This window comes from Lactuca saligna, chromosome 4 (assembly GCF_052625555.1).
Source record: "Lactuca saligna cultivar CGN05327 chromosome 4, ASM5262555v1, whole genome shotgun sequence".
Classification (NCBI taxonomy): domain Eukaryota; kingdom Viridiplantae; phylum Streptophyta; class Magnoliopsida; order Asterales; family Asteraceae; genus Lactuca; species Lactuca saligna.
Genome location: NC_136420.1, coordinates 64110797 through 64134506, shown reverse-complemented (window position 1 = coordinate 64134506; position 23710 = coordinate 64110797). Strand labels below are relative to the sequence as shown.

General features: G+C 30.9%; 1 protein-coding gene and 2 long non-coding RNA genes across 21 annotated transcripts; all 3 read left to right on the top strand.

Moving 5' to 3' along the window:
- The first annotated feature begins 10 nt into the window (after positions 1 to 10).
- LOC145042022 (uncharacterized) lies at positions 11 to 12304 on the top strand. 16 transcript variants are annotated; one of them, XM_078990319.1, is made up of 23 exons: positions 12 to 263; positions 359 to 408; positions 726 to 773; positions 892 to 944; positions 1082 to 1151; positions 1292 to 1320; positions 2300 to 2701; positions 2774 to 2876; positions 2953 to 3534; positions 3608 to 3665; positions 4009 to 4089; positions 4355 to 4454; positions 5031 to 5102; positions 7431 to 7471; positions 8492 to 8828; positions 9395 to 9469; positions 10194 to 10807; positions 11009 to 11191; positions 11298 to 11364; positions 11442 to 11495; positions 11583 to 11745; positions 11843 to 11906; positions 11989 to 12304. In XM_078990319.1, exons 17-21 carry the CDS (start codon positions 10763 to 10765, stop codon positions 11663 to 11665), a joined length of 432 nt encoding a protein of 143 aa, XP_078846445.1. In that variant the 5' UTR covers positions 12 to 263; positions 359 to 408; positions 726 to 773; positions 892 to 944; positions 1082 to 1151; positions 1292 to 1320; positions 2300 to 2701; positions 2774 to 2876; positions 2953 to 3534; positions 3608 to 3665; positions 4009 to 4089; positions 4355 to 4454; positions 5031 to 5102; positions 7431 to 7471; positions 8492 to 8828; positions 9395 to 9469; positions 10194 to 10762; the 3' UTR covers positions 11666 to 11745; positions 11843 to 11906; positions 11989 to 12304. The 16 variants fall into 16 exon arrangements, with proteins under 16 accessions (XP_078846455.1, XP_078846445.1, XP_078846440.1 ...); XM_078990314.1 differs by having other exon boundaries at positions 359 to 773; positions 2527 to 2701; XM_078990322.1 differs by having other exon boundaries at positions 359 to 773; positions 2300 to 2692.
- Positions 12305 to 13480: 1176 nt separating this feature from the next.
- Positions 13481 to 14423, top strand: LOC145038571 (uncharacterized). The gene is made up of 3 exons (XR_013679445.1): positions 13481 to 13827; positions 14235 to 14278; positions 14360 to 14423. It is a non-coding gene; the product is annotated as an uncharacterized LOC145038571 (long non-coding RNA).
- A 2945-nt stretch (positions 14424 to 17368) lies between these two features.
- LOC145038570 (uncharacterized) lies at positions 17369 to 20959 on the top strand. Of its 4 annotated transcripts, none has more exons than XR_013679443.1 (9): positions 17369 to 17504; positions 17625 to 17658; positions 17863 to 18025; positions 18124 to 18201; positions 18332 to 18399; positions 18617 to 18766; positions 19713 to 19796; positions 20185 to 20301; positions 20708 to 20959. It is a non-coding gene; the product is annotated as an uncharacterized LOC145038570 (long non-coding RNA). The 4 variants fall into 4 exon arrangements; XR_013679442.1 differs by having other exon boundaries at positions 17375 to 17508; XR_013679444.1 differs by lacking the exon at positions 17369 to 17504 and having other exon boundaries at positions 17566 to 17658; positions 18342 to 18399.
- Positions 20960 to 23710: the final 2751 nt, after the last annotated feature.

Below are 23710 nucleotides of genomic sequence, written 5' to 3'. Positions count from 1 at the left end.
ACAAAACTCACGATCCGGGAACGTGCAAGTTAGAATCGTTTTAATATTGGAAAGGTTTTATAAAAGACCGTTGGAATTGGGAAGCCAAAAGGTTTAGGTCGGTGTATTGGCGCATAAAATATACCTTCTCCACTCTTCCTTCTTCACTTCACTCATCCCGCTCCGCTATCCAAACACCGTCGGAGACGACTGATCGCGACCTCTGTAACTCAGCTCACCGGAGACACAAGCACCCCCACCCTTCGTAGGACACTCACAACCATGTCGGTAAACCTATGAAGTTATCTGTAACTTTTCGTTCTTATCTCTTTTCTCTTTTCCCTTTTATTGTAGTTTACTAGGGTTTTCTGATTTTCAGATGTCGTAATCTCCTCTGTATGTATGGATAAGAGAAAAATCGAAGCCACAGTTGCGATTTTTTTTCAGTAAACTATGGTTTTCTAATTTCTAATTGCACAAGTTATATTGAAACTTAAAAACAGAAGGAAACTACGTAATTTTTCTGTAGTTTTGTTGATCGTTTCGTTAGGGTTTTCTCCTCTATCTTTTTATTGATTTTTTTCTCTGTAAAATCTGATTTAGCGTGTCTGGTACGCTTGTTTCAGAATGTGTTCTTATGAATAACCAATTTTATCAGATCAGATCACGAATGTCTTACTCAAATCTCTTTTTGTGCATACCCAATTCTGGCTAACAACGACATTGTCATCACGGGTGATTATTAGGGTCACATAATCTGCCACATTTATCAACACATAGATTGATTCCCCATGGTACATAAATTTCTGAAGATGAAAAAACCAATTTGTACTTTGTTAATTACTTAATATTAATATACATGCAAAATGTCTAATACGGTAATAATGAAAAGCCTGTCTATATTGTTTATAGGCTTCAAATTGCAAATGTTGTATGCATCAGATGTTAGACAACCAAATGTTGAGGTATAAATAAATTTATCTGTTTACATGTTCAAAACATTCATCACATATTACAATGCTTTCCTATTAAGTAACTTGTTTAGCCAATGTAGCCATGTAGTATTAGCTGTTTGATTTAAAACTGGTTATTTCTGATGCAGGAAACAATGAGGATTCAGACTTGTACTTAGAGCCATCCATCACCTCTAGAATTAGAAACTATAACCATCTGTAAGTTCTTACACATAATTCTAAGAGTTTAAATGTTATCATTTTAAAATTATTTTTAGTTACTTGGCCCTGCTGCTTCTCAACCTGATTTTGTATCAAACATGGTTCCAATTTTTCAATAAAGAATTTGTACTTTGCAGACCATGAAGCCTTTGATCATCTATTACATGTAAGTTTTTAAAGTGCATTGCTGCTCATTCTCCCATTTAAATTACATGGCTTTAATTACAATGAATGTGCAGGCCTTTTGGTTGTTTTTTTCAAATGACATTGATCCTATCAATAAGTTTGTGGATCTTTTTAACATAAACCAGTTACCCCTGCTTCTGATCATGAACTAATTAAATCCATGGGAATTGAATATTAGTGCATTTCATGTGATGATACAATTTGTTTCCATCTTTTCATAAAGTGAAACTTGAATGACATGGATTTTTTTTTTGCCAGCATCTTTTTAACATAAACCAGTTTCTAATGCTTGTTTTGGTCAGCATCTTTGCTTTTTGCTCAGCAGAGAGGATGCGGGTGAGGTTCTTTCTGAAAAAAAAAACAATTTTATTTAAGGCTGTATAAAAGATTAAATTTGTCCTTACAACCAAAATATTGTTTTTCGAATCTTGCACCTTCTTCTTTATGCTCACCCCTAATTTATCCTAATATACACTTCTATAAATGTAATGTAGATATTTATAATCATTTGTTATATTATTAATTAGTTATCTGTCTTCATTTTTAATTGCACGTTACTTTTTCTTTTAGTGTTAATGAAATTAGAGTATGTATGTTTGATGTTTTATATAATTAGTGTTTACTAGTTGTCTTATGAGTGAAATCTTTTCCAGTAAATATCTCTTATTTTAGAAAAAAAGGTCACTAAAGGGTGTTTTGGTCATTTAACATAACTTTCACTTCAATTCTTTTGAATAATTTGCAAACCAAACACAAAACAACACATGAAATGAATCTAAATTTCTTTCCATTTTCTTTCAACTATACACATGACATATTCTTATTTGTCCGATCAATTCCATTCATTTTAAAAGTATTTTGCAAACCACAAGTTATCTTATATTACTCCGAGATTAATTGCTTTTCTTAATTCCAATTCCTTTGACAAAATTCCATTTTATACTCTGCAAAAAGAAAAGGTTTTAGAAACCAAATACAGATGTTGTGGTTTAGAAAAGGAAAAGAAGATGCTCCCGAGAATCAAAGTGTTAACATGTATGTTTTTACCCTTAACACTATAAAACACTTGATGTTTTTTATGTTCTTATTTAGTTTTTCTGTTAGTATGTAAAGATACACTTCTATATCAAATTACTGCCTTAAATCCATTGATTACAAGCTGACAAAGCATGGAAACAATATGCAGGTGTACAGGTAGCTATAACTATGAGTCTATGACCCTGTTTGTGTATTTCCAGAAATACCCCTCTGTCCCTCAAACTTGTGCTTATTTATTCTCCTTAGGAAATGATGTGCTTATTTATTTAAAAGATGCTAAATATTGCATGGAAAATGCCTTCATCACTTATTTAGTACGCCTGGTAATTCTTTACAATTTATATTTGTTATTTGGTCAAGTTTTTTACTTATCTAAAAAGTGTATTTTCTTTTAGCAAATTGAGACATCAGGGAAGGGAAATGCCACATGGTGTGGTCTTTGGTGGGATGAAATGTTAGAAACAAGTGGTCAATATAAAGAGGGTGTTGGTGTTTAAGGTAATAATCAATACTCTTTTGTGAATAAAATTATAAATATGAGAATTTTGTGAAAAAAACTTCAATTTTTTTGTAGGAACCTCTTCGTTCAGATGTGGTTCTTGAACAAGCATCTTTTTGCTGTTACCTTTTAGCCAAACCAATTTTATTAAGAAAGTATGGATTTCATCTCATTCTTTCTGATGATCTATACAAGAAATGCGAGCAGTTATTGCAATTTTTGTAAATATTTTAGTAGATAATTTTGTTTTACTATTAGTATTTAATAGATAGTTTTCTTTAATATTTACTCATAATAGCAATGTATTTATAGTTTTTCATCCAAAAACAACAAACGTTAACTTGAAGAAACACTAACAGTTTTTTTTTTCTTATTATTTTTTTTAATGGACGACAAGGGTATTTCAAGAAAAAGTTCAATTTTTTGAGAACACATCATATGCCAAGTGTAATTGTGTTGGTCAATGTTTTATGTATGGTGTGACTATGATAGATGGTTTTTCTTTTTACATTTGTTGGCAAGCAACTTAAGGCATAATAATAGTGTTTATCTATATCTGGATTAATATTGTGTAGACATGTATTTAATTTTCCAACACGCATTGGATTAATAATAGTGTTAGCAACCCGGGACCCAACATGCGTATGATTTTCCAAGGTAAAATTAATGTATTTAATTTTCCAAGGTCCAATGATTTATTCAACATAACCAACTTCCTGATGCTCTTCAGGATTATGCACAACATCCAGCTAAAGAAGTTGATGAATACATACTCTGATAAACACGAGGTAAGTTTTTTTATTATTTAACAAATGTAACTAACTACTCTTTTTTCATTGTTTAATTAATAGTCTGATCTCTTTGAAAAATAAAAAGGTGCAACACCACATCACCTGTGGATGAAATTAGTTTAATAGGAGAAGATTGTCAAATAAGACATGAGTAGTTGATACATACGTTTCACATACATGTGATTAATTTTGCCTAAATCAATGTACATTTTTGTTGTTCCATGGTTTGCTTTTTTTTTTTTTTTATCAACTCTAGATTTCATATTCATGTATAATATACATTCTTAATGTAAACCCTCTACATTTCATCATCATAGTTACTGATTTGTTGTTGTGGTAGTTAGTGGTAGAACAAGGGTACAATGTCGTTCTTCCAAAGAAATTGAAGACAAGAAATTGGTACCTTACATCATAACTTTATGTACGCATCTGCATTATACTTTCTGCACTGAAATTTTTGAAAAAAAACGCATCAACAAAAATACACGACACAAAACGAAATTGAAATTCGAATTCGTGTTCGTGTTCAAAATTTGACACGAAATTGACACGATTTAACATTTTTGTCATGTTTGTCGTGTTTTTCGTGTAATGTATGAATAAATATTAATTAAATACATTAATTGTTATTTCATGTTATCTTTGTCTTATTGTGTCGTTTTTTAATCGGTTCGTTTTCGTGTTAGTTCAAAAACCCGAGACCGTGTCGTGTTCGTGTTACATAAAACATTGTCGTGTCAGACAAAAACACGACACGATGGCCCGATTTGCCACCCCTAACTTTAGGTATGCATTTGAAACCTTCTGAGATTACAAGTAGATGAAAGTACATTGATATTTCTTGCATTTAAACAAATATTGATGCATATATACTATATATGCATCAATATTTGTTTAGTGAACAAAGAAATTAATAATTGTTTAAGTGATTCTTGAAAGATACCATTATTAGTGAAATTAATAATTATTTAAGTAATTCTTGAAAGATACCATTATTAGTGAAGAAAGAAATTGCAATTAATGTTTTTTTTTTTTCTCATTTCTCTTTCGTTGATTTGGATTTTACTAGCAAAATAACCCGGGTCAAAATCTTGGATTAGTCATTTGGTCTGAATGTATTAGGTCTAACATATTGTAGTTGGTTTGTTTATGAGGAGGTTAAATCATGTATTGATTGTCTATTAACATTTTTACTCCATTCTAATCTTATTGTAATGTTGGCTGGCTAACAACAACATGTTATTATTAAGTTCACATAATCTGCCTGCCACACACTTATCAACACAAAGATTGATTCCCCATGAAGATTGTAAGTAAAGCTTTATTTATGTATTTCATTAATAATTTGTGGTTATTTGATAGGATAACTAGAGCACTCAAGAGCACATAGATATCTGGAGAAGAAGCTAAATGACAGTATATGATGATGCTAAGGTAAATAAACAAACCCTACTTTACTGAATACTTAATATTAGTATACATGCAAAATGCCTAATAGGGTAATAATAAAAACTCCTTATATATATATATATATATATATATATATATATATATATATATATATGTAGTTGAATGTTATTTAGATGCTAAGCTATAAAACCTTCTATTAAAACATTATACATTCATAATCTAACCTATGAAGACATTGTAATTTTATTATCTTTCCTATTAAGTCAGTGTGCTTTGAAAACCTGAACATGTTTGGTTTTGGATAGCATTATAACTTGAAAGTTTTTATTATTAAGAGAGTTCACTTTCAAAATCTAACAAACTGCATGCAACATTATACTCCAAATTGTAACATTATATGTTCATAATCCACCCTTTTAAGATACTGTCGTAATACATTATACTTAATTTTTATTTTATTTTTCATTTTAAGATATCATAGGTATTTATTAGCACCAAGTCTAACATTAGAACCAAATGAAGGTCCACAACTGAGTATTATTTGGATTACAAAACATTTTATTTTCTGCCTTAATCTTTCAAGTTTCCACTAAAATCCGTGTAACGTTATTGCATGAAGAACCGAATCAAATTCCACAATCAACACGACCCCCCCCCCCCCCCCCCCCCCCCCCCCCCCCCCCTTGCAAGGTATGCAGTAATCAAGGCTATCTCTCATTAAGGCATAAGAATCAATTTTTTTTATACTCGTATCAGATGTGAATGTACATAATATTATTATAATGTATGTATACTATACTATGTATATTTTGTATTTTGCCAGCCTTATTTGATTTTCTGATTTGAAACAGCTCATATGCAACCTTGAGAAATGATTGATCGAAAGCGTTCATGAGATACTGTCTCTGTAAATTGAAGCTTCATTGATTTAAATTTAGTCATGTAATGTTTTCTGTGTTTATTTTCAGATTAAAAATATTAATTATTTTTTGAATAATGGCAACAAGAGAGGTATATATGATGCAGCTAGTTTCTTTACCAATGATGATGGTTATCATATCACCAAATTGGTTATGATAACAACAAGCCTCAAAACTTATGTTAAATTTTTAAGGAAAATTGTGGGAAATAACAAGGTATGCTATTAGTTCCAATGGATATCATCAAATAACTAATAAGGGTGTTGTTATCATTGAATCTCACATAAGGGTATTTATGCCTTCATGTTACGAAATTATGAACTTGCTTTATCAAATTACCACATTCTATCCACTGACTACATGATGACAACGCATTGAAGTGGTATGCAGGTAGCTATGAGTCTATGTCCCTGTTTGTGTATTTCCAGAAGTACCACTCATTCCCTAAAACTTGTGCTTATTTATTACTTAAGGAAATGGTGTGGTCTTTGGTAGATTGAAACATTAAAAACAAGCATTTTATTATTGTTACTTTTTAGCCAAACCAATTACATTAAGTTTGGATTTCAGTTTTAAAATTGCTACTTTTTAGCCAAACCAATTACATTAAGTTTGGATTTCAGTTTTAAAATCAAACATATTAAGACATGGTTTTAATTTCTTTTTTCTATAAGACAAGGTAATTCTAATTTCCTTACCGTTAAGATTTTTTTGAAAATCTAACTACTTATAATATTATACTTTCAAAATCCAACCTACTAGGAAGTTGTATATTTTTCATGTTAATCTGAAGGCTAAACTTGATTAGCATTATACCTTCACTTATTTTCTATTAAGATTGTACTTTCAGTTTTAACATGATACTATTCCTTATGACATCATACCTTCGAAATCTAACATATTAACCCACACTTAACACAATGTACCTAGTTTTTTGTTTCTTTCTATTATGACTTTATTTTTTGAATGTTAACCTCTAAAGATATTATTATACTTCTAAAATCTAAATTTGTTTTATTTTGGTTACCAACTATAGCATTATACTTTCATTTGTTTTCCTATTAAGAGGTACTTTCATGGTAATTTATGTTATGTTTTGCCCTGTTTCAAAGGTTTTGTTCAGATTCTTGCACATGTTTCATAAATTTTGGGTTTTAATTTTTGTCATGTTGAAAATACTTTAGCTTCCTACATATGAAGTTTTTAGTTGAAGTTTGCTACTCTGAAATCCAACCAATACAGTTATACAGATGAAATGCTAGGAACGTGGTTAGGCTGAGATGATTATGTCTGATAAAAGAGGGACTTTAACTTGTAACCAAATGGAGTTCAGGAATGCTACACACATGGATTCATTAAACTTACCTAATTTTCCTTAATACATGTTCATATCAGTATATCTTTCTAATGTTTTGATTTGTTAATTGTGCAGACACCTAAGATTCTTCATTTGTCAAAGAAGTTGATCAAATGGTAAATTCTTTTGGTAGCAATTAACAATTTTAAACAGTACAAAAGTTGATCAAATGGTAAATTCTTTTGCACTGATAAAGTTCAGCATGGATAATGATGTCTTATATTTTTTGGATTTGTGTGTGTTTGACTTGATAGAAATGCTTTTATTTAGCGAAGAATTCAATCTATTTTTATGTTAAAAAAAGTTATTGAATTTACTTCTATAGTGGAGTCTGAGTTTCTTTCTAAAGTTAAACATGTTCTTATTATGAGGTTGGTTGTTAGGTCCAAAAGAGAATTTTTTTTTTTTTTGCAATTTTGGTCCTTAGTTCATAGTTTTTCAACCGCTTTTGGTACCTGGTTCTTCCCCTAAATTAACTTTATGAAAATGACCCTTTTGTCCCTCTCTCTTTCATTTCCATTTTCAAGGAGCATGATGAAATTTCAACAATTTTTTTCTTTATTCCCTAGAAACTATTTGTCATATATGTTGAAGGAGCATAACTGAACACTAAATCCTTAAAAGTAGTATCTTTTTGAAAATATGGTACTCATTACATTGTGTGATAATATTGTGTTTGGTCTCTTGTTCTCAACTTTAGCATCCCATATGTTAAATTTATGATGATGACCATTTTGCTAATGTCTTCTTCATCTCTTCCATTTCCATGTTCAAGGATCATAACTTACCCCGAACAAAATTCATCACTTTTCTTAAAAATTATCTGTTATACGTTTAAAGAGCATAATAACTATTGCCTAAGAATCCCTGAAAAGATTCTCTAAAAAAAGAATTTTTTTGAAATTTTGGTACTCTTTCATGGTTCCATAACGTTTTTGATCCATGGATTTTCAACTTTAACAACACAGATATTAAATATTTCAACATGAACCATTTTGCGCTTGTCTTCTTCATCTCTTTCATTTCCATGTTCAAGCAGCATAATTAACACCCCAACAAAATTCATCTCCTTCCTTAAAAAAAAAGTTGCGTCTGATATCTGATATGTTTAAAAATTATTGTTATTTTTGTTTCAGATCATCAGAAGACATGAATGTATTTCCTGTGAATAACTTTCAAAATCCTCTTCAAAAGAAGTTTGTCTTCATTAGAGCTTCCAAGATCTCTCTCTCTCTCTCTCTCTCTCTCTCTCTCTCTCTCTCTCCATTCATGTTTTAGAAAAAATCTCTTTGTTACAAGGTTTGCCTGGGAAACAACTTCCTAACTCTTCTATGACAGCCTTGTTCATCATCAAAGTCAAAGTCAAGGTCAAAATGAAAGAAGGAAAAATATTTGTGCTCCCAAAGGCCACCAGCTCTCGAAATGCCCCCATAGTTCCCAAAGAGTCCCTGAGTACCCTCTGACCCTCTTGAGGTAATTTATATCAGAAAATTAATTAAGAAAAGCTACTTTTGTACAAAAATAATTAGGCTTTGTCTCATATAATTGTCATGAAAAAGTTATTATTTCTCATCTATTTTTGGCAACTTGCTAAATTATTACTGGTCTGATGAAAGCCACAGCAGCATTTCCAGAAATAGCAACACAATTTTTTTTACACGGTAAATATCAAGAAATAGCAACATACTTCATTCTTTTTACAAATGTATGCAAATATGCTTTATGTTAAAAGCATCGTACTTACATTTCCTTTCTTGTTTCTCTTTCATTTATTTGCATTTTCCTTTCTTGGTCTGAATGTGTTAGGTTTAACATATCCTAGTTTGTTGGTTTGTTTATGAGGAGCTTAAATCATGTATTGACTATCTATTAACTTTTTTACTCGCTTCTAAATCTTCTTGTAATATTGGTCGATTAACAACAACATTGTCATCACAACATAATCTGCCACATTTTATATTAATTTCTGAAGATTGTAAAAGTTTCCATACCAATCTTAATTTATGTATTTCAATTACTAACATGTGGTTATTTGATAGGATAACCGGATCAGTCAATAGCAACTACAAATCTGGAGAAAAAGCTCCTAAATGACTATATACGATGATGCCAAGGTAAATAACCAAACCCTACTTTTACTAAATACTTAACATTAATATACATGCAAAATGTCTAATCTACTATAATAAATGAAGATAATTTTGCCACATGTAAATTTTTAATGAGTTTTGACACTTGTCATACTTTTTAAATAAATAATAGGGTAAATGGAACAAAAAACACTCTTTTTACATAGAAATTCGATTTTGATACCGTGTTTTTTTTGTGTCAATTTTGTTACTGTGTTTTTCAATTTGTTACAATTCTGACCACTTGACTGGTTAACCGCGTTGCATGCTGACGTGGCATGATGACGTGTCGGTTTTGATGACGTAGCATGCTGACGTGTCAAAATTGATTTTTTTTCACAAAAAACACTAAGTTTTCAATTTTTTTCGATTTTGACACTAAGTTTAATTTTTTATTTCAATTTTGACACTATGTTTTTTTATTCCAAATTGAGCATCATTTTTTCCAATTTGTTCAATGTTGACAATTTTCTATTTGAAACTGTATAAATATTTTTTTAATACATTTAAACTGTATTAATATGTTTTTTTTTTTTTCATTTAAAAACCATAGTTTTATATAAATACATTTTTTTTACACTCAAACCTTATTTTTATGTATAAATATGTATTAGTTATATAAAAATTGTATTATATATACTATTAATCCTTAAAAGGTTGGTGAACAGGAATGTTTTCTGACTCTCGATTTGGCCACAACTTTATGCAGGTTTAACACAATTGCCACGCCTTTTTGGAATTTTACACTCACCTCCCTTCCCTTTCTTTTCTTATTTTACACCACGCCGCCACCGCTATTGTTCTCCAATCAGCTTCTTCTACACCACCGACCTAAACAAACACTTCCCAAACCTTTGCATAACTATCTTGCTTTACCTGCACAAAACATTTCGTTCTCTCTTGGCCGCTTCGTTCATATGAAGAAGGTGGGTCTGCCAGGTTTGTGGTGCTTTCCGTGAAGAGGGTTTATGAAATCGAAGTACACACCTGGAATCGGCATGAAGAGGCTGCGGTGGTGACGGGCATCGCCAGTGACGGAGCAGAATTTGGAGTCTGAAATCCAGATTAAGGGTTTAAGGGTAAGGCTAGGGCTCTAAATCAGCAACAACTTTAGGGGTTATGCTTATCATATTAAATGCTGACCCATTTGTTTGAACTGAGGAAAACCACCGCACACCACCATCGCCACGGTCTATTTCATCCTCTCTTAACAATATCAATAATGGAAGGGAGGACTTTCCTTCTCTTTTCTATCACCACAAGAACTGACGACGGTGTATGGTAGCTGAATCGTTGGACTCCGGGGTAGCTAGCTGGAATCAGGTAAAAAGATTACTTGGATCTCTTCTTATTTCTTTCATTTTTCCGATACCTTCGTCATGCACAGTGGACGTCCCTCCTTCATACACATGAACACGATTTCTCGGACCTAGTACACAATCAACACCTTCGTTTCTTGTGATTCCACACTATAAATTTTGGTGTTGTTTATATCTAATGTTATCTATATGCTTTCTACCTCAGGACTCTGGCACACAATGGCCATGTGTTTGTGGGTTTTCTGTCAGCTTTCAAAAGGGAAGGAAGAAGGAGAAACAAAAGGTGTCGATGGCCTTTTTGTTTGCTCATGAAAAGAACATGAACAGAGTCTGTTCTGCTAAAAATTGTTCTGCAATTTTCGTTTTGGGGATTGTCATTGTTTTAATCGTTAGTGGGTTTCTTCCTCAACACCTTTTTATTTTTTCCTGTTTGGTAAACTGTGATATGAGTCTATGATCTGGTTGTATTGATGTTAAAGTTCCAAAATCACTAGGAGGAATCAATGGACACTCATCAACCTACCCGAAGCTTTGGAACTATCTTGGCCCGAGCAGATAGTGGTGAGAATTTCTTAATATTTTGAAAATATGCGAAAAAAAAATCTTTCTTTTACTTATATACTTTCTTAAACTACTAGGAAATCGCCCTATGGAAAGTTCTAAAATAGCTAAAAAAAACAAAAACAAGAAGGGTGAGCAAATGACATAACAGGTTTTGATTTTTTCAAACCAGTTAGAAATATACATTGTGATAATTTTTTTTATAATGATTTTGATAGGGCTGCATCATTTAAGGTTTATAAAGAGACTACAGGTGGGAGCTCAATGCAGCAGCAGTCGGAATCATCAAAGTCGGAGTTGAAACACTGGAATAGTTTACGAGGAAGAGCTGAGAGAAATAAAGAGAATAATGTTATTCCTGCAAAGTGGACATTACATAAGGTATTAATTACTATTATTCTTATTTCAATTTTCATGACTCTTGATTATATTTATATCTCGTAATCATTCAGTGAATTATATTTCCTTAAAATTTCAGATTCCACAGAGACCTGTTGCTAGAACTGCTGCCCCTGTCCTACCTTATATTCCTGGTTGTAAATGTAAGTCTCATATACTTTTTTTTTTGGTTTTCTATCCAAGAAAATCTTAAAAAATTCAATGAAATTACTTTTCAATGTGAAGATAAAACATATATACCTGAATACGCCAAGAATTGGAAGACCCTTCTTTAGAGCCACACTTCTTTTCATGAGGAGGACTGCACCAGCACCATCACTAATCTGACTTGCAAGAAATAGCAACATTCGTTCATTTAATTTGTTTATTGTAGCATCATACTTCAATTTCTTCCTATTACAACATTATAATAAAAAAAATCTACCCAATTTTAGAAATTTCATCCAAAAAAGAAATTTCACTGATATAATTGGGTAAAATAGAAAAAGAAAAATGCAATGATGTAATAGAAAGAAATGAAAGTACGTTGCGATTTCTTGCATTTAGCGTGCGTATGGTATAATATCCAATGCATATATAAATATAAGATACCTGTTGTTGTGGTGCCATCCTTTTTGAAAGATGGTTTGAGTTTTGCTAGATCTACGATGTTTGTGTTTGGTCTAATACCATCATCTACAGTTATTGTAACTGCCTTTTCCTCTTCGGTTTTTGGGTCCATGATCTAATAAAAGAAATCAATGTGGACCAATATGCATAAAAAATAAAAAAGTAAAAAATATATATTTTCTTTAAATACGTTTCATATATATATATATATATATATATATATATATATATATATATATATATATATATATATATATATATATATACAATCTTTAAAGTAAAGAAATGAGTATAACCTGCGAGTTATGACAACATCAAAGTGTTGGAGCCAGTCAAGAGTCAACAAGGAGCTTCCGTTGACTTTTTGGGGCCCACATAGAAAATTCATCACAACATTTGTTTAGTCCCAAAGACTGTTATCAGATGAATAAAAGTTATCTTATTTTTTACTGATAATAGCAATGTTGTTATACTACGATCTGTATCAGCAAGAGAAAACAAAAAAAAAAAAATATGGTGTCACAAGGACAAAATGGTCATTTACTTTTTTATTCACATTAATAGGAAAAATAAAAAGAAACATGACCTTAACAACTGACTGTTTCTTTTTTATTTAATGTGTTAAGCCAAAACAATAGCCTTAATCTAGTAAGACACTAAGTTATTTACATATTTTCCCTTCTGTTTTTCCACCTAACTTCTCTCACATTAAATAAAAACAAAAACCAACAAAAAATAAATACATGACTAAATAAATAAATAAAATATTGATTTCTGATTAAAATAATGAATTTAGAAATTACCATGTAGCAGACAAAATCAAGAATGGGATGATCCAGAACGTGAATATCGGCTTCCTCATAAAATGCAGATATGGCAACCTATTTTACAGATTAAAATGGAAGTTGGAATAAGGGGCAATATTGTAATTTCCTTCTCCTAGTATTGATCAACTATCTTAAATACCTGTTATTCATGTTAAAAAGAAAAATAAATATTTTGTTTTTATTTATCTAATGTCATAACAATTGCTACTGCCCAAATGGTATTAATTTTTTTTTATTATTTTTCTCTTAATAAGCCCATATATTCATAACTAATAAAAAAAAATAGTATTTGCTTCTATGTGTAAAGTAACATAAATAGACTGTTATTATTCAGTATTCACACCAACTTTTCTTCCTAACCATATAAAAAGAGGATAGTCAAAATGGGCAGATATTTAAAGAGTTTGAAAGGGAGGGGCATAACTGGAAAGTTGTAGTTTAAGTTCAAGATAATCAAAAATTCTAGAGTCGGTGTACATTAAAGTCAAAATGGTAAAGTCTCAACTTTCACATCTTAAATTTATTTATTTTATAAATGATCTACTTTCTTGCATATGCCAAGATAACTTCTGAATGTGATGACAAAGTTCAGATTGTTGGAGATGATCTTTTGGCCACTAACCCAACGGTAAGTTTTCTAGAAGTCAATTTGAAGTTTTGTGAAGGGCAGAATCGTAATTATAAAAGATTTAACGATACATAGACCACCAAGGGGACCCAAAAGATTAGTGTACCAGAATGACCAAATTTAATGTTCTTTTTGGGGGTTTGGTGAAGGGCAAAGTCGTGTTTTTTGAAAAAAAAATCGGTTGGGTAGTTAGATTTTAAGGGACCAAATTTGTAACTTTTTTTTTCTGGGTTTGGTGGTGTAAAATCGTCATTTTATAATAAATAACAGCTAAGTAGTTACATTTAATGATTCTAAAAAAACAGTATAATACCAAAAGGACCAAACTTATGATTTAGCCTTTAAACTATCAAAATTCCTATTTCACCCTTTTTGGATATTGTGTTTACAGAACTTTATTGTTGTAGGCCATCTCTAAAAAAAAGGAAGAGAAGCACAAAATCTAGTGAAGGTATCTTTTATAATTTCATAATTCAATCCACCATTAAATTGTTTTTAAATAATGCCAAATTTTTTTTATAAATTTATTTAGGTATACTTGGCGAATTTGAGACTCGAAGGAGTTGAGATAGAGTGGTTATTACTGCATACGAGCCTGTCTTCACAAAGTATATCTTCTTTAGAATTGAAACATGATGTGAGGCAGGTAAATGGAATCTGTTTTTGGAAGGAATGAAATCTGTTAAAAGAATTAGAATATGCAAAAGTTGTAATATGTCATATGTTACTTTGCTTGGTAGGAAATGGAATGGAATGGAGTTCAATCTCATTCCTTTGGTGTGATTGAGCCAATGAACAAACATGTTTGTGTTTTAATTTCTATTATGACGAATTTGTCTTTTAATAAAAAATAAAGTGAAATTTGTTTCTTTTTGTTAATAAAATTTTCAGTATGAATTTATTGGCTTACATTTTCCTTTCTTCTTTTCAGCAAAGAATAAGAAAAAGAAGAAGGTTAACATGCCAAATGGTAGAGTTGAAGTTACTGTTATATACCTTTAGTAGCTTCTTAATTGTTCATATGGGATCTTTTGTTGACATTTTTTTTATATTTTTTATATTCTGAGCAGCAAAAATGCAGTGGAGGGCATCTCAAGACTTTGCAGCTGAAAACTATATGATGCCGCCAGGTCCTTCCCCTTACAACCCTTACTAGAATGGGATGAAGCCTGGAATGGATGCATTTATGGGGCCATATGGTGGCAGCATGCCACCATACATGAATGGTGGTTATGGATTTGGGCCAATGGATCTCCCTTTTGGAGGCATGTTTCCCCAAGACCCTTTTGGTGCATCAGGCCTTATGATGCCTCCTCTTTTAAATCTTTTATTTTTTTAAATTTCTCTTAATAAGCCCACATATTCATAACTAATATCAGATTTATATTATTCTGTTTTTTTATTAATTAATTAATTAATATTAATAATTTAAGCCTGTAATAAATATATAGGTTCCATTTCAAGTTTTGATTTGAAGACAAATAGCTCGGTTGTTGGATCCTTCTCTTCAATGTGCTAAACCAACTCCTTCATATCTCCCTATCTCTTTATCTTTAACAGTCCCAAAGTAAATGAATTGAAATTTTGTTTTGTTTACTTATTTTTACACCTAAATGACAAGTATACTTAGTTTTTTTGACCATAATACCCTTGTACTTTTGAACAAACAAGAAAATTTGTGTAAGCTATGGCTAATAACCTTAAATTTCTTATGCAGATGAAGGCGTTGAAGGATCTTGACTTTACATGTAGATTGTGAGTATGCTGTACAGTAATTGTGTGTCGCTTTGTTTTTTTATATATATAATGGTGTTTTTTTGATTTTTTATAGATCAACTAGACAAAAATTTAACGCATCATGATCTCTTGGAGAGAATCTGATTGACCATTATAAACAACCTCTTCAAGTATCATCGGGTGTTTATACTTACCTTATAATTCAAGAATTATTGGTTAATGTTTATAATTTATTAATTAATTAGTTAATTTTTTTTATTATTTCTTTCTTTCTGCAGGTTTATTTTCATAGATTGCTTCAATGGAACTCATCCAGTTGCATTTGTTTGGATATGGTACACATCTTTTATTTACAGGGTAAACAGTTCTTCTCATTAGCAAAGTAATCTTAAAAAATATCTTAACAACTGCTTGTCACACTGATCCTTATTGAGTCTTGCATGGTCAACATTGGAAGGCAAGTCCTGTACTCCTGTTATCCTTTTTCTTTTTTCAATATCACTCTTTGTTAATGGATGATCTTCGTATTTTATTAATTTTTTTTCTTTTCATTTTATCATGGAATGTAATCAATAATTGCAACGTAAAGAAATTCTATTTATATATAACTTTTAATGCATTTCCAGAAAGTTATTTCCAGCTTTTTTTTCTTCCAAACATTATTCAAATCAGCGCCAACGGCGCAACTGGATTCCTTCTAGTTTTATATTAAATATGCAACTTTAAAATGTGTTTGGAGGTTTGGAGGCGTATAGTCGATTAAAACTCGGATATCAAATTTGCAACCCATCAAATTTTTACATCTTATTAGAAGCTTATGGTTAGTTTGATTCTCATGATATAATTAATGCTTTGAATGTAAGAAAAAAAACACATTGTATTTAAATAAAAATGTGGTTTTTAAACGAAAAAAATATGTTTATACTGTTTAAAATGTAATAGAAAAAAATATATTTATACGGTATCAAATGGAAAATAGACAAAATTGAATAAAATTTGATAAATGATGTTCGATAGGAACAAAAAAAACATAGTGTTAAAATTGAAATAACAAATTAAACTTAGTGTCAAAATCGAAAAAAAAGTGAAAACTTAGTGTTTTTTGTGAAAAAAAAAATCAATTTTGACACGTCAACATATCATGTCAGCATGCCACATCATCAAACTGACACGTCATCATGCCACGTCAGCATGTAACCTGGTTAACCGGTCAAGTGGTCAGAATTATAACAAATTGGAAAACACAGTATCAAAATTGACACAAAAAAAACACGGTGTCAAAATCGAATTTCTGTGTAAAAAGAGTGTTTTTATGTCATTTACCCTAAATAATATCCACATATCAATTGATGGTTTTTTTTCAATTTTTAAAATTAAAAAGCCAGATAATACTTATACTTTTATATATATATATATATATATATATATATATATATATATATATATATATATATATATATATATATATATATATATATGCAAAGTATCAAATGTAATCAATCTTATACTAAATTGCAATTAATATGTTTATTCATTTCTTATTTCAAAATTTTATTTTAAAAAATACTTATTATTTATATTTTAGTATTTTATTTTCTTTAATCAACCCGTATAATACATAAGTTTTACACCTCCTACACAGTAATAATAAAAATCATTTCCTATCTTATCTTAATAAAAGACTCTTTCTTCTACACATGTCTCTCCCACAATCATTTTCAGCCAAAAATGGATTTACGGTTATACCCTTCACACATTTAAACGCATTTAAGATTTTATTTCTACCATATTGCATGCCCTGTGATCATAACTCAATTTTTTTCGAATCCATTTGATTTCACAGCACAATCTGTTTCCCTCTTAAGGGTTACCAAGGAATAAGCACTAAATCAGGGATTATATTATGTGAGCGAAATTGTTGTGATGACCACCATATCTCTGTAGGTAATCTCTGTATTTATACCATCATTAGATGATACTATCATTTAGGTTTTTTCGAATAACACGACAAAAGATGTATGATTTGTGAAAATTTATTCATTTTTCATGGGCATTTGCAGGTTTTACTCTTCTATCTCGTGATTTCATCATCAGGTAATCCTTTTTTTTTTTCTCAATTGATGCTCTTCCTTCTTCTCCGTTCCCTTTCTTTATCAGAACACCGACCTTAAAGAATCTGGATCGTTTGATTGATCGTATAAAATCGCTTTCGTTGATTAATATTTCGTCTATATAATGTATGAGATACATGAATATTAATCTAGCTTAATTAATCAAAAACACTTTCAAACTTGGCAGAGAATGAAAGCAAAGACTGACAAAAAACGTTTTCGGAAGCGACAAAGTCCCGACCACAGACACGTCTTCTCGCAATAGCTGTTACGATTGATTTGAAAAACCCTAGCAATGGAAGCGACAATCGTCCATTTTTGTTTCATGCTGGTAAACAGGAGATTTCAAGGTCCATTTTTGGCATGCTTAGATTTGTTGTTAGTTTCCGGTTTTGTCGCGTTCATTTAGTTTCTCGGATTGATGAAGAAGCCGACCATGTTTTTGCAGGTTTCCAATATTCAATAAATTTTTAGTTTCGTGCTTCGTTTCATCGATTATTTTTTTCAGTTAAAGATGAAGAATGTGGTTAGTTTCTCAATTTAGTTTTATTTTATGTTTTTTTAACCCTAAAGGACTATAGCGTAAATGTGCTTTTTTTTTTTTTTTTCTTTGTTTTTGGTGGAATCATGCTTGATATGTGTTGTTTGACAACAAGGGTGTTACAGATCAGCTATGCCATGCAAGAGGACTCTGCCAAGCTGCCTGAAGATCTCTCCTCAAGATGTAAGTAAATCTCAGTAATTCATGGCTTTCTTTGTTTTGATGCCTTCAATTAAACATATAATTAAAGCACAAAATCCTTATGAACAGTACCTTAACTATGATACTGTTCATCAGGTTTCTTTAACTGAGGTTTCCTTAACTGATGTTAGCTTAATGCTTCTATTAACCCACCTTCTCATATCCTTTCCATTAATCTTTTTCTTCTTTCATTATGCAGTTCTCTCTATGCACCCAAAAAAAGTCCCGCTCCTTCACTACTTACGGTCTGCACAAGGAGACCACGAAAGCTGTAGTGGTTTCCTCACCACCATACTCGTCGGTCACCGGTCAGCCTGTTGATTTCCGGCAACCCCCACTCAGGTTACAGGTATGAAAGGGGTAGCGATTTCAGTTCACTTTCTTTATTATTGTTACAATTACTTTTTCACGGCAATGAGTTCACTGATTGGTCTTCTCCTCCCAAGATTTAGGGTGAAAATACCACCTCAAAATCTCTGCACCTTGATTTAAAAAAAAAAATCTTTACAGACGTTTTGCTTCCAGCTCCTCTCTAATCTGTTAAACTGTACCCACATTTTAAATTCTAAATTTATGATTTCTGTGGTCAGATAGAGCAAAGGAGGAGGACGATTCTGATTACATGCCCCTTTGGCTTCGAAATTGAGTCGGTTTTTTTAGACATAAACACCATCTTTTTTACGCATGTTCTATCATTTGACTCGATTTTTTTTACACAAAGCACCGTCTTTTTTTTTTTTTTTTTTTTTTTTCCTGTGTTCTATAAATTTCTTTTGGTACTGAATTCGGAGACAACTATTGAGGTAGCTGGGGAGATTTTAAAGGAACTTTCTTGATGCATTTCAACTGCTCGATAAAATGCTCGAACCAGGTTTTTGAATTTTTTTTGTCCAAGTTCAGTTTTGTTTTTTAAAGTAGGCAAAAAGGGACTTTTAGAAATTTTAGGGAAGAAGGTAAGGATAGGGATTTACAACTTACAACCAAAGGTGGTGAAAATATACAGACATCTGTTTAAAAGATTTTCTATCCTAAAATTTTGATGACAGAAAACTTAATCATTTTTCAATTTCTAATCTATTTTATATTATATCATGGTAAGTAAGTTGTATAATGCCTGCCTAAAAATTTTTATGACTGATGAAGTTGGAATTTTCCACCAACTGCAATTGTTGTCTCTTGGTACAGGAAATGATTTCTCAACAAGTTTTGGTGCGATAATATTTCAATATCTTTCTAATTTTAGGTTTTTTTTCAATAAAGATCAGGTTCTTCAAATTAAACGTCATTTCTTTCAGGTCGGACTTGAAATCGGAATCAAAAGAGAAGCAGAAAGACAACAAAGATGAGTACAGCATCTGCTTTTCAACTTCAGGTGTCAGGTAAAAAAAAATTTGCTGTCGATTTTTGTTTATTAAGAACTAATTCGTGTGTTCTATATAATTTGTGTAAAAGACTATTATTCATTCCACCCGAGTTACGAAATTGATATTCAATTCAGGGAGATATCATCTTATTGGCTTGATGGGTGTGAGATACATAAACTTGATGATAGTATATGTATAATTTAACTTAAGAAACTGATTTTTGTTTGATTTTTTATTTTTATTTATTTATTTATTTATTTTTGTTCTCTACTCTATGGATTTGTAGTATAATTAAATAAAAATACCATTTTTAATTACCAATAAATGGAAATGAACTCATTACATATGGAGGAAAATGGTTCCTTCATCAAAAGGTTGAATTGTTTGATGAAACTCTACGTAGGTGAGGCGCATTAAGAAGGATAAAATTGGCATTCCTATAGGTGTTGGAATTACCAGTGGAATAGACTTTCAATTTCTGACCTTTGGAGGATTCAAGGTGCAAAGATTATATTCAAGGGTAATATGGTTATTTTACATGTATTTAATAATGTTTTGCTAATGGTGGTAGTGAGAAGGACCAAAAATATTAAAAAATTGAAAACAGGATCAAATTTTCAAAAAGATTTTTTGTGGACTTAATCCAAAAATACATGACATGGGCATAAATTGTAAATTTGATTTTATTTATTTGTTTATTTTAATTTGTTTCTTATTAAGCCATTGTAGTCTGAAAGTACATTGTTACATTTAAACACGGACCAAATGTGGGTTCTACTTCTATTGTTATTTCTTATTCGCATAATTGGGCTTTTTCAAAGATGCGAGGGAGTTACCATTTGTTATAGTTTGTTTCTAGAAACTCACTTTTTACTTTGTTTTTACTTTTCTTTTTACTAATACTACTTTGTTTTTAACTTATGCAGCTTCTGTAGAAGGATTTTGTGGTGATTGGAAAGGGATTTTGAAGAAAAGAGGAAAGGGAGAAAAAAATTGTATTATTGTAAGGGTTGAAGAGGGAATACGCAAAAGGTGGAAAACGTCAAGATAAATTTTTAGATTTTTAATTGCTTAACTTATTTTGTTGTCCCTAAGATGGTATATCAGTAATGATCCTTAATTTGAAGTTTTTCTCACATTTATGGTCATTGTTTGAAGGCACTGTTGTAATTCATTTATAAAAGGGTAGATTTTGAAAATATATAACTTACAATTTGGAGTATAATGTTGCATGCAATTGGTAAGATTTAGAAAATAAACTATCTTAATTATAAAATTATAAAAACTTTGAGGTTATGACTCTATAATTGGTATCCAAAACCAAACATGTTTACTTTTTCAAAGCACACTACTTAAAAAAATTTGTACATACATCTTTTTTCGTGTTATATTAATGATACATCGCTTCTATATGACTAGGGCTTTTCTGATTTGATACATCAATTTGACATCCAGTGCCTTTGGTTTTGGGTGTTTTATTCATACTTTTAGGTGGTTTTTGAATTATTTTATTTGACCACTATAATCTCATTGTTTGCATAAATGTGTTAGATATAAAGGTTACCATTTGTCATTTTTCATCATAAAGACAATTTCATGCTCTTAGTTCTGGGTTTTTGTTATTAGTAACTTTGCATTTGTGGTGACTTTTCAAGATTCATAGGGACATTGATGTTGATTACCAATTTCTTAACTACACGTTTTTTAATGGTAAGCTTGTGGTTGTCCATGTTACAGCTTTATCATTTTTCACAGTATGTGTGGTTCATTGCACCTTCACTCCTCAAAAAAAAAAAAAAAAAAAAAAAAAAAAAAAGAATGTAATACAATTAGTCATTTTTCACAGTATGTGTGGTTCATTGCACCTTTCACGTTTCACCCAATGAAATAACTTATTACATGATGTCTGAAATAAATGTCTCTTTTTGTTCAAAATTGCCCTTTTTCATACTTTTGCACTTAAAAACATTGTACTTTTTTTTGTAATTAGATACTCGACAAAAAAATCAAACTTATTAAGATATTGTACTTTCATTATATAAGATACACCGGTTAGCCAATGGTTAACGCCACGCTATTTAATTATAGCATTGTAGGCTCAATCTAACTTATAAAGACATTGTATTTTCAAAATCTAAACTCGTTTTATTTTAGTTATAATATTAATAGCAACCCAAAAAAATATATTAAAATGTTGCCACATGTGATGAGATATTTGGATTATGGAACCACTTCACAATTGTACAAGGATTTGAAGCCCTCTCCCAAGTTCCATAACTAGTCTCTATCTTTTCTCCTACCATTCCATGTCTTGCAATAAGAATTATCAACATTAAATCTATTTTTATTATTTGCTTGTATATATTTCACCGGATATGCAACATCATTTTCAATTGAGTGGAGAATGTACGAAACAATGGTTTTGGAGATCAAATTTATGTGATTGCATAACTTTGCACCCTAACATTCTCCCCCTCAAAATTAGGAATGGATGACCGACTTCAATCTTTCAAAATCGAGCAACTTTATGAACCGAGCCTCAAACGTGACACTTGTAGAAATGAACTTCAAATCTTCAATTCTTCAATGATTTTCAATCTGGGTTCTAGAGTGTGAGACCATACAAACCAAGCATCAAAGGGTAATTAGGAGTATCCAAATCTCCAAAAGATTATCCAAAAGTTGAGCGTAAAAGCACACCCCAAAAATCTTCAATAAATCCAAACTCATCATGAATTGGGAAAACCCAAATCACTTCAAAATCTCTAATAAAATCACTTCATAATTTTCAAATGCTCGAGATCACATCGGTCTATAAGTCCGCGCAATATAAAAAATTCAACTTTTGAATTTCCATATCTAAATCTATCCCCCTTTTTTATAATAGAAAAATGATTATAAAACCAAAAAGAATGAGAAAGCACTTGAAATCGGAATTTTTCTATCCCAATCTCCCCCTTAACACATGGCATAAACATTTTGCAAAAAACTTTGGAAAGTACAAAAAAACTTCAAAACCTCGAATTCGTTCACGGACCGCCTTTGACAAAATTTCACAAATTTGGGTAGAAATTGTCAATTTTGAAATTTTGCAGTGAGCCGGTGCGCCCAAAACAGCCTAAGATGCGACACACTATCATAACTGCAAAACTTGGCATAAAGTGTAAATTCGCATTAATTGTAGGTTAAACACTATTACAACTTTTGATACCAATTGATGTGAATTATGAATATTTGATTTGGCATGCATAATTAAAGAACACAAAGAAAATTGTGATTTGGGTGCTAAAAGGTGTATTCGATCATAGTAAATTAGTACAAAAAAGGTACTAGATCTAGAACTTCATAAATACCTCACTCACTAATCGTTATGAACTACATCTCTCAAGCACACCTCTATAAGTGGTATGGAACCCACCTTATATAGAGGTGTTTACATCTCTCTCTCTCTCTCTCTCTCTCTATATATATATATATATATATATATATATATATATATATATATATATATATATATATATATATATATATATATATATATATATCATGTCACAAGGCTACTCTACCACATGCAAGTAGGTCTACATGAGTCAAACCATCTACACAGTCATACATACATAACTTTGCACCATAACCTTCTCCCCCTCAAATTTAGGAATGGATGACTCGCTTCAATCTTCCAAAATCGAGCAACTTCAGGAACCAAGTCTGAAGTGTAACACATGTAGAGGTGAGCTTCAAATCTTATTAGATTACCTTGTATGAAAAATGAAATTAAATTAGATAAAAGTAACAACAGTAAATGTTAAATCCAGTAAGGACCAAACTAACATAATCACTCCTTCAGCCAATAGGAAATAAATAAACCTTAACATGAACATAAATTAAATTAATAGATGGACACCAAGAAAAATAATTCAATAGGAAAT

Coding starts and splice junctions, on each gene's coding strand:
- LOC145042022 (XM_078990325.1), top strand. CDS start 10,763: ATGGTAGCTGAATCGTTGGACTCCGGGGTAGCTAGCTGGAATCAG. Junction 11,192..11,297: donor GGATTGTCATTGTTTTAATC/GTTAGTGGGTTT, acceptor CAAAATCACTAG/GAGGAATCAATGGACACTCA. Junction 11,365..11,441: donor CTTGGCCCGAGCAGATAGTG/GTGAGAATTTCT, acceptor TTAAACTACTAG/GAAATCGCCCTATGGAAAGT.